Genomic DNA, 15198 nt, shown 5'->3' on the forward strand with positions numbered 1-15198 from the left:
CCTGATGTTCTCCACATCCTTTAATCTCTCTTTTCTCTGTTCCATTATTCAAAGGTTCTTCATTCTTCTTTGCTTCTCCTTTCTGCAGAACTTTCTTGCACTCTGTGCTAGTAACTACTACACAGGCTGCCTCTTCCACAGGAATATCAAGGGCTTTATGGTCCAGACTGGAGATCCAACAGGTGACTATCATAAGCAATTGTAGTCATGAATGCAGCAGATATGCACAGTACAGTACCGTACAAGGGGCTTTGTGAGCATTGCAACTAGACAAGGTGCAAATATTGCTTACAGCCCACCTTACTACTACTAGTACTACTTAACATTTCTAGAGCGCTACTAGGGCTACGCAGCGCTGTACAAATTAATAACTAAGGATGGTCCCTGCTCAGAACAGCTTACAATCTAAAGGACGAAATGTCAAGTTGGGATAGTCTAGATTTCCTGAGTAGAGGTGTTGTGATTAGGTGCCGAAAGCAACATTGAAGAGGTGGGCTTTGAGCAATGATTTCAAGATGGGTAGGGAGGGGACCTGGCGTATGGGCTCAGGCCTTCTTTCATTGGCAGTGGTAGGGTGGAGGGGAACAGTGGGGGGAGTTGCACAGAGCACAACTATAACTTGGTACAATCCTGATACAGAGGCAGATGCTCAAAAGTCGCTGTTAAACACTGCGTGCATTTATAGCCTTGGTTGAACTTACCAATTGTGACCAATGCTCAAAGGAAATCACATGCAAATGAGATGCACAAATTCTGCAAGCAGTAAGCGTCTATGTTCTGCACATGCCCAAGAAAAAAGGCATGCATCCAGTGACGTCACATTTGGCGTTTCTCTTTTTTTTTTTTTTTTTTTTTTTTTTGTTCCATGACAACTTTTTAACACTACAGTTATATGTGGGACACACAGATCATACATGCACATGACACATTTCACACACACATTCAGATACTATTAAAAAAATGCAAGCAAACTTCCACCGAGAAGTCACCTTCATACGACAGCTCCAGACCTGCCAGAAAACTTTGCACGTTTAAGGTAGGTGCTTCTTTCTGTACAGTGCAGGGAATGCTCATTTTAATATTAATGAACTCATTGTAATAATCCTATGCAAGTGTATCGATAGCTGCTACGGCAAACGGTAAAAGCAATACAGAACCCCTTAGATGCTGAATAACGTGTACAAGTCTAAATCAAACACTGCAAGCACGATAAGCTTTGAGCATCAGGGCCATAGTCGGTAGTTTCATTAGGTCAACTAAGAAATTCACTGAGTTATACTGTATGGTGCAAGGGCTCAGTTCTGCAAATTGCCGGTGCTGAAGGCTGGGATGCTGTTGGCATTTCGTCAACTTGGACTAGGTTAGCTTAAGGAAAGGGGAAAGAGGATGGGACTTGATATACTGCTTTTCTGTGGTTTTTGCAACTATATTCAAAGTGGCTTACATAGTATATACATGTACTTTATTTGTACCTGGGGCAATGGAGGGTTAAGTGACTTGCCCAGATTCACAAGGAGCTGCAGTGAAAACCGAACCCAGTTGCCCAGAATCAAAGTCCACTGCACTAACCACTAGGCTACTCCTCCACTCCTCAACAACAACTTGAACTGCTGTGAAGAGTGCAGACTGATATGCAGCTAAGCTAGTTAAAAGTTCAAGCTACAGTAAATCTATAAGTGTCTGCCTATCTTAAATCTTCAGTGGTCACCGTTTGGTTAGTTTTTACCTTTTTATAAACAATTTAACTCAAAGCCTTGGCAGATTTTCTTTGAATCTAGGACCCAGCCCAAATATGTAGGAGCCAGTGCCAAGACCTCTCTTGCTAGCCCCCTCCTGCTTGTCCCCACTTTTAAGTTCTCCTCTTGAGATCTGCACTAGCGCTTTTTGGGCCCATTTTACAAAGGCGCAGTAGAGCTACCACCGCTGAGGTAGTGCAGGAGCCCAGCAGTAGTTCCAAAGTTGGCGTGCGCAGTTTCCCCACAGTAGTAAATAGCTTTTTATTTTCTATTGTGGGGGGTGTTCCCGGCAGTAATCAGCAGCGCGGCCACATTGCCGCATGCTACCCGATTACTGTTAGGTTAGTGCGTGAGTCCTTACTGCCAAGTAAATAGGAGACAGTAAGGGCTCACGTGGTAAATGTCCAGGCTCTAATTTTGCACATTGCGCCTGCCATTATTGCCAAAAATAGCACGTCTGCTAAAAAGCAGAATTTCTAAGAGGTGACCTGAGCGTGGGACAAAATCGCCTGCTAAAAGTAGCACAGTCCACTTTTTAGCGTGACTTTGTAAAAGGGTCCCTTAGAAATGATTTACTAAGATTGTTTTCCCATTCTGTGTGTATGAGAAAATAAAGTTAAGGGACTGATTTACAAAACGTGCTGCTGTACATCACTGGTAGAAACCAACAAGTTCTATTCCCAAGTGTACTGTCAGCAGTTTGATGGCATCCCCTTGATAAGTGAAGCAAAGAGAATTGTCTCTCTTTCTGTCATATACCAGCCACACCCTAGTCTTCACCTAGGTTCTTCCTTTTTTTCTGTCTTGCATATGCCTTCCACCAAGTCTCTCTCTGAGATATATATATATATATATATATATATATATATACGCGCCTATGGGTGTCAGATTTGTATTTGCAGTAGTTGCTTGAGCAAACTCCTTCCTCTGTATTGAATTGAGCACCCCCAGTGTAAACTCCCCCCCCCCCCCCCCCCACACCCTTGCTTTCAGGTAACTAGCCATCCCTCACTCTTATGCAACTAACAGACTTAAGGCATTCATCTGTTCCCCTCACCTTGCTCTTTACTACTGCTTTGATCACCACAGGAGACAGAGCAGTTCTCCTACAGTTAATTCTGCACAGTTTGGCTCTTGGAAAGTTTGAGCCTTGTGATGCAGGAACTTCTGGCTGGTCTTGCAATCTCAAATATCTTCAGATAATGAAACAAACTGGAAGTTCCTGGACTGGGTGGCTCAAATTTACTAAGAGGAACACAGATTGTAAGAACTATGCTGTTTCTTTGGTGGTCAGTGTGAAAAAAAAAAAGGAAAGGAAAAATGTTCTGGGTGTGTAATCTGGAGGCAGGGTGCAACTAAGCTCCGTGGCGATCTAGTGCCCAGGATTTGCCCTGATTTAAGTTACTTGCCATGATATTTATGGTATTAAATTATGGGGTCCTCTTACTAAACTGCAGCAAAAAGGGGCTTTATTATTTATTATTAGCATTTGTATAGCGCTACCAGACGCACGCAGTGCTGAACACATGATACAAAGAGACAGTCCCTGCTCAAAAGAGCTTACAATCTAAGTAATATAGACAAACAAGACAGTTACGTGTGAGGGAAGTAATGGGTGAGAAGGGAGGAAGGGACAAGGGGAGGGCACTTGTGGCTAGGAGCTAAAAGCAGTAGTGAAAAAGTGGGTTTTCAGCATAGATTTGAAAACAGGTAGAGTTGGAGCTAGACATATAGGTCCAGGAAGTCTATTCCAGGCATAAGGTGCCGCGAGAGAAAAGGAGCGAAGCCTGGAGTTAGCAGTGGAGGAGAAAGAGGACGACAAGAGAGATTTGTCAAGCGAGCGGAGTTCACGAGGAGGAATGTAGGAAGAGATGAGAGCGGAGAGGTAATGGGGGGGCTGCAGAGTGGATGCATTTAAAGGTCAGTACAAGAAGTTTAAACTGAACGTGGAAGTGGACAGGGAGCCAGTGAAGTGACTTGAGCGGGCTAGTATGGGTATAACGATTCTGGTGGAAAACAAGTCTTGCCGCAGAATTTTGGACAGATTGGAGAAGAGAGAGATGGCTGAGCGGAAGACCAGTGAGAAGTAAATTGCAATAGTCCAAGCGAGAGGCGACAAGGGTGTGGATAAAGGTTCTGGCAGCGTATTCAGAAAGGAAGGGGTGAATTTTGCTAATGTTGTAGATAAAGAAGCGACAGGTTTTGGCAATCTGTTGAATATGGGCAGAGAAGGAGAGAGAGGAATCAAAGATGACTCCAAGGTTACGAGCCAAGGAGACAGGGAGGATGTGAGTGCCATTAACAGAGACAGAGAAAGGGGGAAGAGGGGAGGTGGGTTTAGGGGGAAAAATGAGAAGTTCAGTTTTGGTCATGTTGAGCTTTAGATGGCGTTGAGACATCCAAGCAGCAATGTCAGACAAGCAGGCTGAGATTTTGTCCTGGATCGAGGTTGTAATTTCAGGGGTGGAGATGTAGATCTGAGAGTCATCAGCGTAAAGATGGTACTGGAAGCCATGGGAAGAGGTATAGATGGAGAAGAGGAGGGGTCCAAGGACAGAACCCTGAGGCACACCAACAGAAAGCGGGATGGAAGTTGAAGAGGATCCACCAGAGTGAACACTGAAAGAACGAAGCGTAAGAGGAGAACCAGGAAAGAACAGGGCCCTGGAATCCAAGTGAGGACAGCGTAGCCAGAAGTATAGTGTGGTCAACAGTGTCGAAAACAGCAGATAGGTCAAGAAGGATAAGGATAGACTAGAGACCTCTGGATTTAGCCAGTAGCAGGTCATTAGAGACTTTGGTAAGTGCAGTTTCAGTAGAGTGAAGAGGGCGAAAACCAGATTGGAGTGGGCCAAGAATAGGTTGCAAAGAAAGAAAGTCAAGACAACGGCGATGAATGACACATTCCAGTAATTTGGAGAGGAAAAGGAGATGGGGCGATAGTTGGAGGGACAGGTAGGGTCAAGTGAGGGTTTTTTAAGGAGTGGAGTGACCACAGCATGTTTGAAGGCCATAGGAACAGTTGCAGTGGAGAGTGAAAGATTAAGGATGTGACAGATGACTGGGATGATAGTAGGAGAGATAGTGTTAAGTAGATAAGTGGGGATGAGATCAGAGGAACAGGTAGTAGATTTAGAGGAGGAAAGAAGGGCAGTTTCATCAATAGACACTTCAGAGAAGGAGGAAAAAAGGAGAGGAAGGAGAGTAGGTGGTGAGGACTAAGGGGGAGAGAGGGGTGGGAGGGTTTGGATGAAAATTCAAGGTTAATCTTACGGATTTTATCGTGGAAGTGATCAGCTAGGGTCTGAGGAGAAAGAGATGGGGGAATTGGGGGCGGAGGTAACTTGAGAAGAGTTCAGTGTGGCGAAGAGGAGTCGAGGGTTGGAGCCACGGGAATTTGTCAATTGGGTGAAGTAATCCTGTTTGGCAAGTGAAAGGGCAGACTGGAAGAAGTTAAGCATGAATTTGAAATGAATGAAGTTGGCAAGAGTGCGGGATTTAAGCCAAGAGCGTTCAGAAGAGCGGGCACAGGAACGAAAGTAGCGGATTTTAGAGGTTAGCCAAGGCTGGGGTTTGGTACACCTAGTAGGACGGGGCATGGGAGAGGCAAGAGTGTCCAGTGCAGAGGAGAGAATAGTATCATAGAAGGAAACAGCTTCATTGACAGACTTAGATTGAGTGGCGGTAGAGAAAAGGTTAGCCTGAAGATTTCTAGATGTGGGGATTGAGATTGGGTGGGATCGGGGAGGAGGGTGCTTAAGTGTGAAGGTTAATAGGTGATGGTCAGAAAGGGGGAGATCTGAGGAACAGAAGCTGGAGGGAATGCAGTTAGAGGAGAGGATAAGGTCGAGACAGTGACCATTTTGGTGAGTGGGTGCAGAGGAGCACAACTGAAGATTGAATGAGGATGCTAAGGCAAGGAATTGGGAAGTAGAAGAATCAGAGGAATTATCAATGTGGATGTTGAAGTCACCAAGAATGAGGGACGGAGATGAAGGTTCAAGAAAAACAGAGAGCCAAGCATCGAAGTCAGTGAGGAAAGAAGAAAGGGACTTAACAGGGGGTCGGTAAATGACTGCAACTCGGAGTGGCAGCGGGTTGAATAAGCGGATGGAATGGACTTCAAAGGATGAGAAGGAGTGAGACTGAGGTATGAGAAGGGGCTGAAATCTGCAAGAGGGTGAAAGTAGAAACCCGACACCGCCTCCGCGGCCAACTGGGCGAGGAGTGTAGGAAAAGAGGTAGCCTCCATGACATAGGGCAGCGACTGAGGCTGGGAGCCAGGTTTCAGTTAGGGCGAGGAGTTGGAGAGAACGGGAGATGAAGAGGTCATGGGTAAAGGAGAGTTTGTTGCAAACAGATCGGGCATTCCATAGGGCGCACAAGAAGGGGAGGGAAGAGGGGGAGAGGAGGGAAATGGAAATGAGGTTGGAGACATTCCGGAGTGGTCTGTATAGATAGGATGAGGATTGGTGTAGGGGACCTGGCTTTAGCGCTCCCTTGCGCAGATCTTTTCCATGCACTAAGGTCTATTTCTTTTTTTTTTCAATGGCTGGAAAATGGCAAATTTTTAGTTTTTCCAATTTCATGACCATTCACTAATGTTGCCATTAGTGCGCAGCTGTTAACAAAAGTTACCACGCAAGCCTTTACCACCACCTATTTTGTAAGGGCTTGCGTGCTAATCAGCATGTGGTAATGTAGTTGTGCTGAACTACTACTACTACTTAACATTTCTAAAGCGCTACTAGGGTTACGCAGCGCTGTACAGTTAACAAAGAAGGCCCGTCCCTGCTCAAACGAGCTTACAATCTAAAGGACGAAATGTCAAGTTGAGGCAGTCTAGATTTCTTGAATAAAGGTGTGGTTACGTGCCGAAGGCGACATTGAAGAGGTAGGCTTTGAGCAAGGATTTGAAGATGGGCAGGGAGGGGGCTTGGCGTATGGGCTCAGGGAGTTTATTCCAAGCGTGAGGTGAGGCAGAAAGGGCGGAGCCTAGAGTTGGCAGTGGTGGAAAAGGGTACTGAGAGGAGGGATTTGTCCTGTGAGTGGAGGTTTCGGGCAGGAACGTAAGGGGAGATGAGGGTGGAGAGGTAATGAGGGGCAGCAGATCGAGTGCATTTGTAGGTTAGTAGGAGAAGCTTGAACTGTATGCAGTACTTGATCGGAAGCCAGTGAAGTGATTTGAGGAGAGGGGTGATATGGGCAAATCGGTCCAGGCGGAAGAAAAGACGTGCAGCAGAGTTCTGAACGGATTGAAGGGGGGATAGATGGCTAAGTGGGAGGCCAGTGAGGAGTAGGTTGCAGTAGTCAAGGCGAGAGTGGATGAGAGTTTGGGTGGTGTGCTCAGAGAGGAAAGGGCGAATTTTGCTGATGTTATAGAGGAAGAAGCGACAGGTCTTGGCTATCTGCTGGATATGCGCAGAGAAGGAGAGGGAGGAGTCGAAGATGACGCTGAGGTTGTGGGCAGATGAGACGGGGAAGATGAGGGTGTTATCAACTGAGAGAGTGGAGGGAGAGAAGTGGGTTTGGGTGGAAAGACAATAAGCTCGGTCTTGGCCATGTTCTGTTTCAGGTGGCGGTTGGACATCCAGGCAGCAATGTCGGATAAGCAGGCCGATACTTTGGCCTGGGTTTCTGCAGTGATGTCTGGTGTGGAGAGATAAAGCTGGGTGTCATCAGCATAAAGATGATATTGGAACCCATGAGATGAGATCAGCGAGCCCAGGGAAGAGGTGTAGATTGAAAAAAGAAGGGGTCCAAGGACAGATCCCTGAGGAACTCCAACAGAGAGTGGGATGGGGGTAGACGAAGATCCTTGAGAATGTACTCTGAAGGTACGGTGGGAGAGATAAGAGGAGAACCAGGAGAGGACAGAGCCCTGGAACCCAAATGAGGACAGTGTGGCAAGAAGTAAATTGTGATTGACAGTGTCAAAAGCGGCGGATAGGTCAAGGAGGATGAGGATGGAGTAGTGACCTTTGGATTTGGCAAGGAACAGGTCATTACAGACTTTAGTGCCGTTTCTGTCGAGTATAGAGGGCGAAAGCCGGATTGAAGAGGGTCGAGGATAGCATGAGAGGAGAGAAAATCAAGGCAACGGCTGTGAACGGCGCGTTCAAGTATTTTGGAGAGGAAGGGTTGGAGGGAAATGGGGCGGTAGTTGGAGGGACAAGTAGGGTCTAGTGATGGTTTTTTGAGGAGTGGTGTGACTACAGCATGCTTGAAGGTGTCAGGGATAGTTGCAGTGGAGAGAGAGAGGTTGAGGATATGACAGATGGGGGGGGTGACAGTAGGAGAGATGGTGTTAAGTAAGTTGGTGGGGATGGGATCAGAGGAACAGGTGGTGCATTTCGAGGAGGAAAGAAGATGGGCGGTTTCCTCTACGGTGATATCAGGGAAGGAGGCTAACAGATTAGCACAGCCACACCTATTCTCCATTCCCAGACACGCTCATGCGGAGAAAAAATAAATTTTATTTTTTAGTGCACCAATAGTGTGTGCACATGTCAAAAGTACCATGGTATGCCTTAGCTCAGAATATGTAGTAGATCATGTCATCCCTTAATACAATGGTTCCCAAACCTGATCCCGGAGGCACCCCAGCCATTCAGGTTTTCAGGATATCCACAATGAATATTCATGAGAGAGATTTGCATGCAGTGAAGGCAGTGCATTCAGATCTCTCTCATGAATATTCATTGTGGATATTCTGAAAACCCGACTTGCTGGGGTGTCTCAAGGATCAGGTTTGGGAACCAGTGCCTTAATAAAAGGCACTTATCAAGATCCTTTTGGGGTCCTCTGCTGTGTATTTCCTTGATAGCTGAAGCTAGAAGTTCAGGGACCTGTGGAAAAGCTTTGTCAGTTATACAGGGTGAGGCAATAAAAAAAAGTAACCCCCTAGAGTTTTTTTGCCACTTTCTTGCCACCACTTTGAATTTCAACAAGAAAGTTTACTTTATTTTTGTTTCCACTGAAGCTCCTTGCTGCTCTGCACAATGGGGAGGGTCAGGTGACTTGCCCAGAGTCACAGGGAGCTGCAGTGGAAACAAAAATAAACAGCATACTTTTAATTGCGTGCTTAATCGCGATTAAACTTTTAATCAAAATAGAGCCCTACTTCCTACTGATTTTTGTGTGTGAAAAATGTTTTGAGCTAAAACAGTAAAATAGTCATTCAGCCAATACAATTAACAATGTGTCAGAATTTTGCAAGTCACTGTGAATGCTCAGTGTCCACCCCCAGCTTTAACATAGGCCTTCAGTCGCTGTGAGAATTTAACAGCCTTGTCGATCAGTCCCTGTTGTGTTTTGTCCAAGATGTTCTGCAGTACTTCCTTGAGTTTTGCAGCTTTGGGTGGAGCTTGTGATAGACCTCCAGCATTGCTCCTCAGACAAAAGTCTACGCCGCGATGATGCAGGGCTTTTTTTGTGCTGGCACGGCATACTGGCACCTTTTTTTTCCCCCCCAGCTGAGTCCTGCACCCTTCCTCTCACTCCCCTACTTACTGTTTTTCTAGGACTCGATAGCATGAACGCTGCAGGCAGCGATTGAGAGAGGCTGGTAGCGTCGGAGCTTCCCTCTGTGAGTCCCGCCTACATTGTTTCAACTTCCTGTTTCCGAATAGGCGGGACTTGCAGAGGGAAGCTCCGATGCTGCCAGCCTCTCTCAATCGCTGCATCATTCGCACTGCTGAGTCTGACACTGGCAGCCTTTCTATTGCTTCACTGGCAGGCAGTGGAGAAGGAGGATGGGCTGGAGGAAGAAGAATCGCTGGACATGGGAGAGAGGAGAATTGCTTGACATCGAGGGGAGGGCAGGGAAGAGAGAATTGTTGGGCATCGTTGGGAGGGCAGGGAAGAGAGAATTGCTGGACATGGATGGGAGGAGAGGGCAGGGGAGAGAGGAGAATCGCTGGACATGGAGGGGAGAGCAGGGGAGAGAGGAGAATCGCTGGATATGGAGGGGAGGGCAGGGGAGAGAGGAGAATCGCTGGACATGGAGGGCAGGAGAGGAGAATCGCTGGACATGGATGGCAGGGGAAGACGGGGCAGAGAAGATTCGCTGGACATGGAGGGCAGAGGAGAGAGGAGAATCGCTGGACATGGATGGCAGGGGAGGACGGGACAGAGGAGAACACTGGAAATGGGAGGTAAGGGCAGGGGAAGAGGAGACATGCTGGACATAGATGGAGGGCAGGGAAGAGAGGAGAAATGCTGGAAATGGAGAGGAGAGCATGAGATAGAGGAGAATTGCTAGACATGGATGGATTGAGGGGTTGGTGGGGAGAGCGGAGAAATGCTAGACTTGGATGGAGGAGAGGGGAGAGAGAATTATGCTTTATATGGATACAGGGGAGGGAAGAGAGGAGAAATGCTGGACATGGAGGGAGGGGAGGAAAGAAAAAAGAAGATGCACATGGATGGAGATGAGGGAAAGGGAAGAGAGGAGAATAACGGCACATAGATGGAGAAAATAGAAGCTGGATCCGCTGGACAGTCCAAGTCTACGGAGGACCCAGCTTTTACTTACGGATGAAGGGCAACAAATAAAGGAGGAAAGTAAAGAAATAAATGGAAAGGAAGCCCTGGAAACGGAGTTAAGGGAACAGACAGAGAGCAGCAGAATCGGAGACTGGGACCAATATGGATAGAAAAACAGTCACCAGACAACAAAGGTAGAAAAAATCATTTTATTTTCATTTTAGTGTTTGGAATATGTCCAGTTTGAGAATTTACATCTGCTGTCTTATTTTGCACTGGGTATACTGGAGCTGTAACAGCTTACAGAAATTATTTATAATGAAAAAAATCACGTTATTTTTTTCTCCTATACTAGTATAATATTTTCAATGATGTCTGTTTATATGCGCCATTGCTGGTATAAGGGGTGTGGCTATCATAGGGGTGGAGCCACGTGTGGTGACCCCACCCATAATGAGTACTGGCACCTTTTTCCTACAAAAAAAAGCACTGCTAGGATGTCACTAACAGCAGGTACCCCCCCCCCCCCCCCTCACTGGGTGGTCACACTGCCAAGTTTATCCATTCAGAACACAAACGTAGATAGTGAAAGCAATTAAAGCTGTAAAATTCCACATTGAAATTCCAAGCGGTTGCTGAGAAAACAGCAAAAAAAAAAACTGGGGGTTACATTTTCTTGCCTCACCTTGTAGGTCCGCAGTTGTGGAACTCGCTGACTGTAAAGATGAGGTTGGAAAATGATCTCTGTGTAGTTTATATGTAGTGTCAGGATGTGGCTATTTACACAGGCTTTTGAGATCTTCTTAGGAATGGTTAAGCATAATACTAGAGCCTGTGTATTTAATAGTAACATAGTAGATGACGGCAGAAAAAGACCTGCACGGTCCATCCAGTCTGCCCAACAAGATAAACTCACATGTGCTACTTTTTGTGTATACCTTACCTTGATTTGTACCTGTCCTTTTCAGGGCACAGACCGTATGTCTGCCCAGCACTATCTCCGCCTCCCACCACCGGCTCTGGCACAGACCATATAAGTCTGCCCAGCACCATCTCCCCCTCCCGCCACCGGCTCTGCCACCCAATCTCGGTGGCTAAGCTCCTTAGGATCCATTCCTTCTGAACAGGAATTCTTTGTTTATCCCACGCATGTTTGAATTCCGTTACCGTTTTCATTTCCACCACCTCCTGTGGGAGGGCATTCCAAGCATCCACTACTCTCTCCGCGAAAAAATACTTCCCGACATTTTTCTTGAGTCTGCCCCCCCTTCAATCTCATTTCATGTCCTCTCGTTCTACCGCCTTCGCATCTCAGGAAAAGGTTCGTTTGCAGATTAATGCCTTTCAAATATTTGAACGTCTGTATCATATCACCCCTGTTTCTCCTTTCCTCCAGAATATACATGTTCAGGTCCGCAAGTCTCTCCTCATACATCTTGTAACGCAAATCCCATACCATTCTCGTAGCTTTTCTTTGCACCACTTCAATTCTTTTTACATCCTTAACAAGACACGGCCTCCAAAACTGAAAATACTCCAGGTGGGGCCTCACCAACGACTTATACAGGGGCATCAACACCCCCTTTCTTCTGCTGGTCACACCTCTCTCTATACAGCCTAACAACCTTCTAGCTACGGCCACCACCTTGTCACACTGTTTCTTCGGCTTCAAATCCTCATACTATCACCCCAAGATCCCTCTCCCCATCCGTACCTATCAGACTCTGCCCGCCTAACACATACGGCTCCCGTGGATTTCTACTCCCTAAGTGCATCACTTTGCATTTCTTCGCATTGAATTTTAATTGCCAAACCTTAGACCATTCTTCTAGCTTCCGTAGGTCCTTTTTCATGTTTTCCACTCCCTCCAGGGTGTCCACTCTGTTACAGATCTTAGTATCATCCGCAAATAGGCAAACTTTGCCTTCTAACCCATCGGCAATGTCACTTACAAATATATTGAACAGAATCGGCCCGAGCACCGATCCTTGAGGTACTCCACTACTCACCTTTCCCTCCGAGCGAATTCCATTCACCACCACCCTCTGGCGTCTGTCCGTCAACCAGTTCCTAATCCAGTTCACCACTTCGGGTCCTATCTTCAGTCCATCCAGTTTATTTAAGAGCCTCCTGTGGGGAATCGTGTCAAAAGCTTTGCTGAAATCTAAGTAGATTACGTCCATAGCTCGTCCCTGATTCAATTCTCCTGTCACCCAATCAAAGAATTCAATGAGATTTGTTTGGCATGATTTCCCTTTGGTAAAACCATGTTGTCTCGGATCTTGCAACTTATTGGCTTCCAGGAAATTCACTATCCTTTCCTTCAGCATTGCTTCCATTACTTTTCCAATAACCGAAGTGAGGCTTACCTATCACCACGTTTGTGAAGAGGGACCACATCCGCCATTCTCCAATCCCTCGGAACCTCTCCCGTCTGCAAGGATATATTAAACAAATCTTTAAGAGGACCCGCCAGAACCTCTCTGAGCTCCCTCAATATCCTAGGGTGGATCCCATCCGGTCCCATGGCTTTGTCCACCTTTAGCTTTTCAAGTTGTCCATACACACTCTCTTCCGTGAATGGTGCTCTATCCACTTCAATCTCATTTGTACTTTTTCCAGTTCATCGCTGTCCTTCTCCAGGATTTTCTTCTGTGAAAACAGAAGTATCTATTTAGCAAATTTGCTTTTTCTTCATCATTATCCACATAGCGGTTCGCAGTATCTTTTAGTCTCACAATTCCCTTTTTAGTCATTCTCCTTTCACTAATATACCTGAAGAAAATTTTGCCACCCCTCCTTACATTTCTAGCCATTTGTTCTTCCGTTTGTGCTTTCGCCAAACATATCTCTCGCTTGGCTTCTTTCAGTTTCATCCGGTATTCCTCCTCGTGTTCCTTTTCTTGAATTTTTTTTGTATTTCTGGAACGCCAACTCTTTAGCCACTTGCTTGGAGAACCATATCGGTTTCCTTTTTCTCTTGCTTTTATTTACTTTCCTTACATAAAGGTTCGTTGCCCTATTTATAGTTTCTTTCAGACTGGACCACTGTCCTCCCATCCCATCCCATCAGCTCCTTCCTCAGGTATTCCCCCATTTTACTAAAGTCAGCATGCTTGAAATCCAGGACTTTGAGTTTTGAGTGGCCACCCTCTTCAGCCGTCATATCAAACCAAACCGTTTGGTCACTGCTGCCCAGGTGGGCACCCACTCCCCATTTGTGAGTACCAGATCTAGCGTCGCTCCCTCCCTTGTGGGTTCCGTCACCATTTGTCTGAGCAAAGCACTTTGAAAAGCATCCACGATCTCTCTACTTCTTTCCGATTCCGCAGACGGAACCTTCCAGTCTACATCCGGCAGATTGAAATCTCCCAACAACAGCACCTCTCTTTTCTTCCCCAACTTTTGAATATCAACGATCAGATCTTTATCTAGTTCCTCCAATTGTGTCGAGGGTCTGTAGACAACACCCACGTGGATAGAGGTTCTATCCTCTCTTTTTAAGGTGATCCATATCGCTTCTTCCTTTCCCCAGTTCCCTGTCATTTCAGTCGCTGGGATATCATTTCTCACATACAGAGCTACTCCTCCACCTTTACCCCCTCTCTATTCTTCCTAAAAAGATTATAACCTGGTATGTTTGCATCCCATTCATGGGAACCATTGAGCCATGTCTCTGTGATTGCAACTATGTCCAAGTCTGCCTTGGTGTATTTTTTATTTTTTTACTTTTTTTGACTTCTCTTTGTGTAGTGTTTGTTTTAATTTTGTATTTATATTTGATGTGTATTATAATTTTGTTTTTGTTGTGTGTCACTGGGGTCCTTTCATTAAAGGGCATTAAGCCCTAATTTGCGCTTAGTACAAGAAAAACAGTCTGCTGTAAAACATGCAAAGTATTTGCCTGTTTGCATGCATTAACCAAGTCATTAGGTATTTTTTTAAATTAGATTTTGCAGGGGGCGTGAATGGGCATGGAAGCATTAACCAGCAAGCTGCATAGGATTACCATGTGCTAACTGATTAATGCTGGGTTAACGCGAGAGCACAGTGCCTCCTAAATAGGAGGCGGTAAGTTCTCCCACATTAACTTTTTATGGTTAGTACAGCGAGATTTGATCCTGGCGATGGGTTTAATTCCCACTGCTGCTCCTTATGGCCTTCAGCAAGTCACTTAACCCTGCATTGCCCCAGGTACGAAAACTTGGATTGTGAGCCCTCTACAGAGAAGGTACCTGCATAATAATGTGTACAGCGCTGTGTACATCTAGTAGCGCAATAGAAATGATTAGTAGTAGTAGTAGTACAGGTGCCATATGCTAATGGCAACATTAGCATACGACCTGCAAAAAAAAAAAAAAGCTTTTAAAAGGTCGTGTAAAATCTGGGTTTAGCATTTGAGAAAGTCCTGCATTATGATGCGCTATGCCCAGATTTTACCACCGTTTAGTAAAAGGATTCCTTTCTGTTTAATGGGTAAAGCAGCTTATAAATCTAATACTGAAATGATTTATTTTCTCTGACGTGTAATTTTCTCTGTTTTTGGAGCAGGGACTGGGAAAGGAGGGACCAGCATCTGGAGCAGAAAATTTGAGGATGAATTTAGCGAGTATCTGAAGGTAATTCAATGCCAGTGCTTTTCACTCAGAAGCATCAACCATGTTGTGAGAACACTAATCAAGCAGAATTTTTCTGAAATAGAAAAACAGCTGTTCTACTTAACTTCCTCTTTTCTACTTCAGCACAGTGTCCGTGGCGTGGTGTCTATGGCAAATAGTGGCCCCAACACCAATGGATCACAGTTTTTCATAACCTATGGAAAGCAGCCTCACCTGGACATGAAGTACACTGTATTTGGAAAGTGCGTGGAACTCATTATTAATCTGTAAGGAAAGAAAGGAGTAAGAGGCTGAGAAATGAGGGAGAACAGAGGCACAAACAGCTCATCCCTGAATCTCACAAAGTAGCAGAGCTT

At 45.7% G+C, this 15198-nt stretch overlaps 1 protein-coding gene across 8 annotated transcripts in view; it reads left to right on the plus strand.

Moving 5' to 3' along the window:
* The window catches only part of PPIL3 (peptidylprolyl isomerase like 3), a 32787-nt gene that overhangs the window by 14861 nt on the left and 2728 nt on the right, over window positions 1-15198 (plus strand). For 6 of the 8 annotated variants that reach the window (XM_030209209.1, XM_030209212.1, XM_030209211.1 and 3 more), the window contains 3 exons: window positions 89-182; window positions 14772-14842; window positions 14966-15084. In XM_030209209.1, the coding sequence (XP_030065069.1) occupies window positions 89-182; window positions 14772-14842; window positions 14966-15084 (284 nt within the window). The remainder of the gene's footprint in view (window positions 1-88; window positions 183-14771; window positions 14843-14965; window positions 15085-15198) is intronic. The other 2 variants (XM_030209210.1, XM_030209216.1) reach the window with 1 other exon arrangement.

The sequence above is a fragment of the Microcaecilia unicolor genome, chromosome 7 (assembly GCF_901765095.1).
Source record: "Microcaecilia unicolor chromosome 7, aMicUni1.1, whole genome shotgun sequence".
NCBI classification, from domain to species: Eukaryota; Metazoa; Chordata; class Amphibia; order Gymnophiona; family Siphonopidae; genus Microcaecilia; species Microcaecilia unicolor.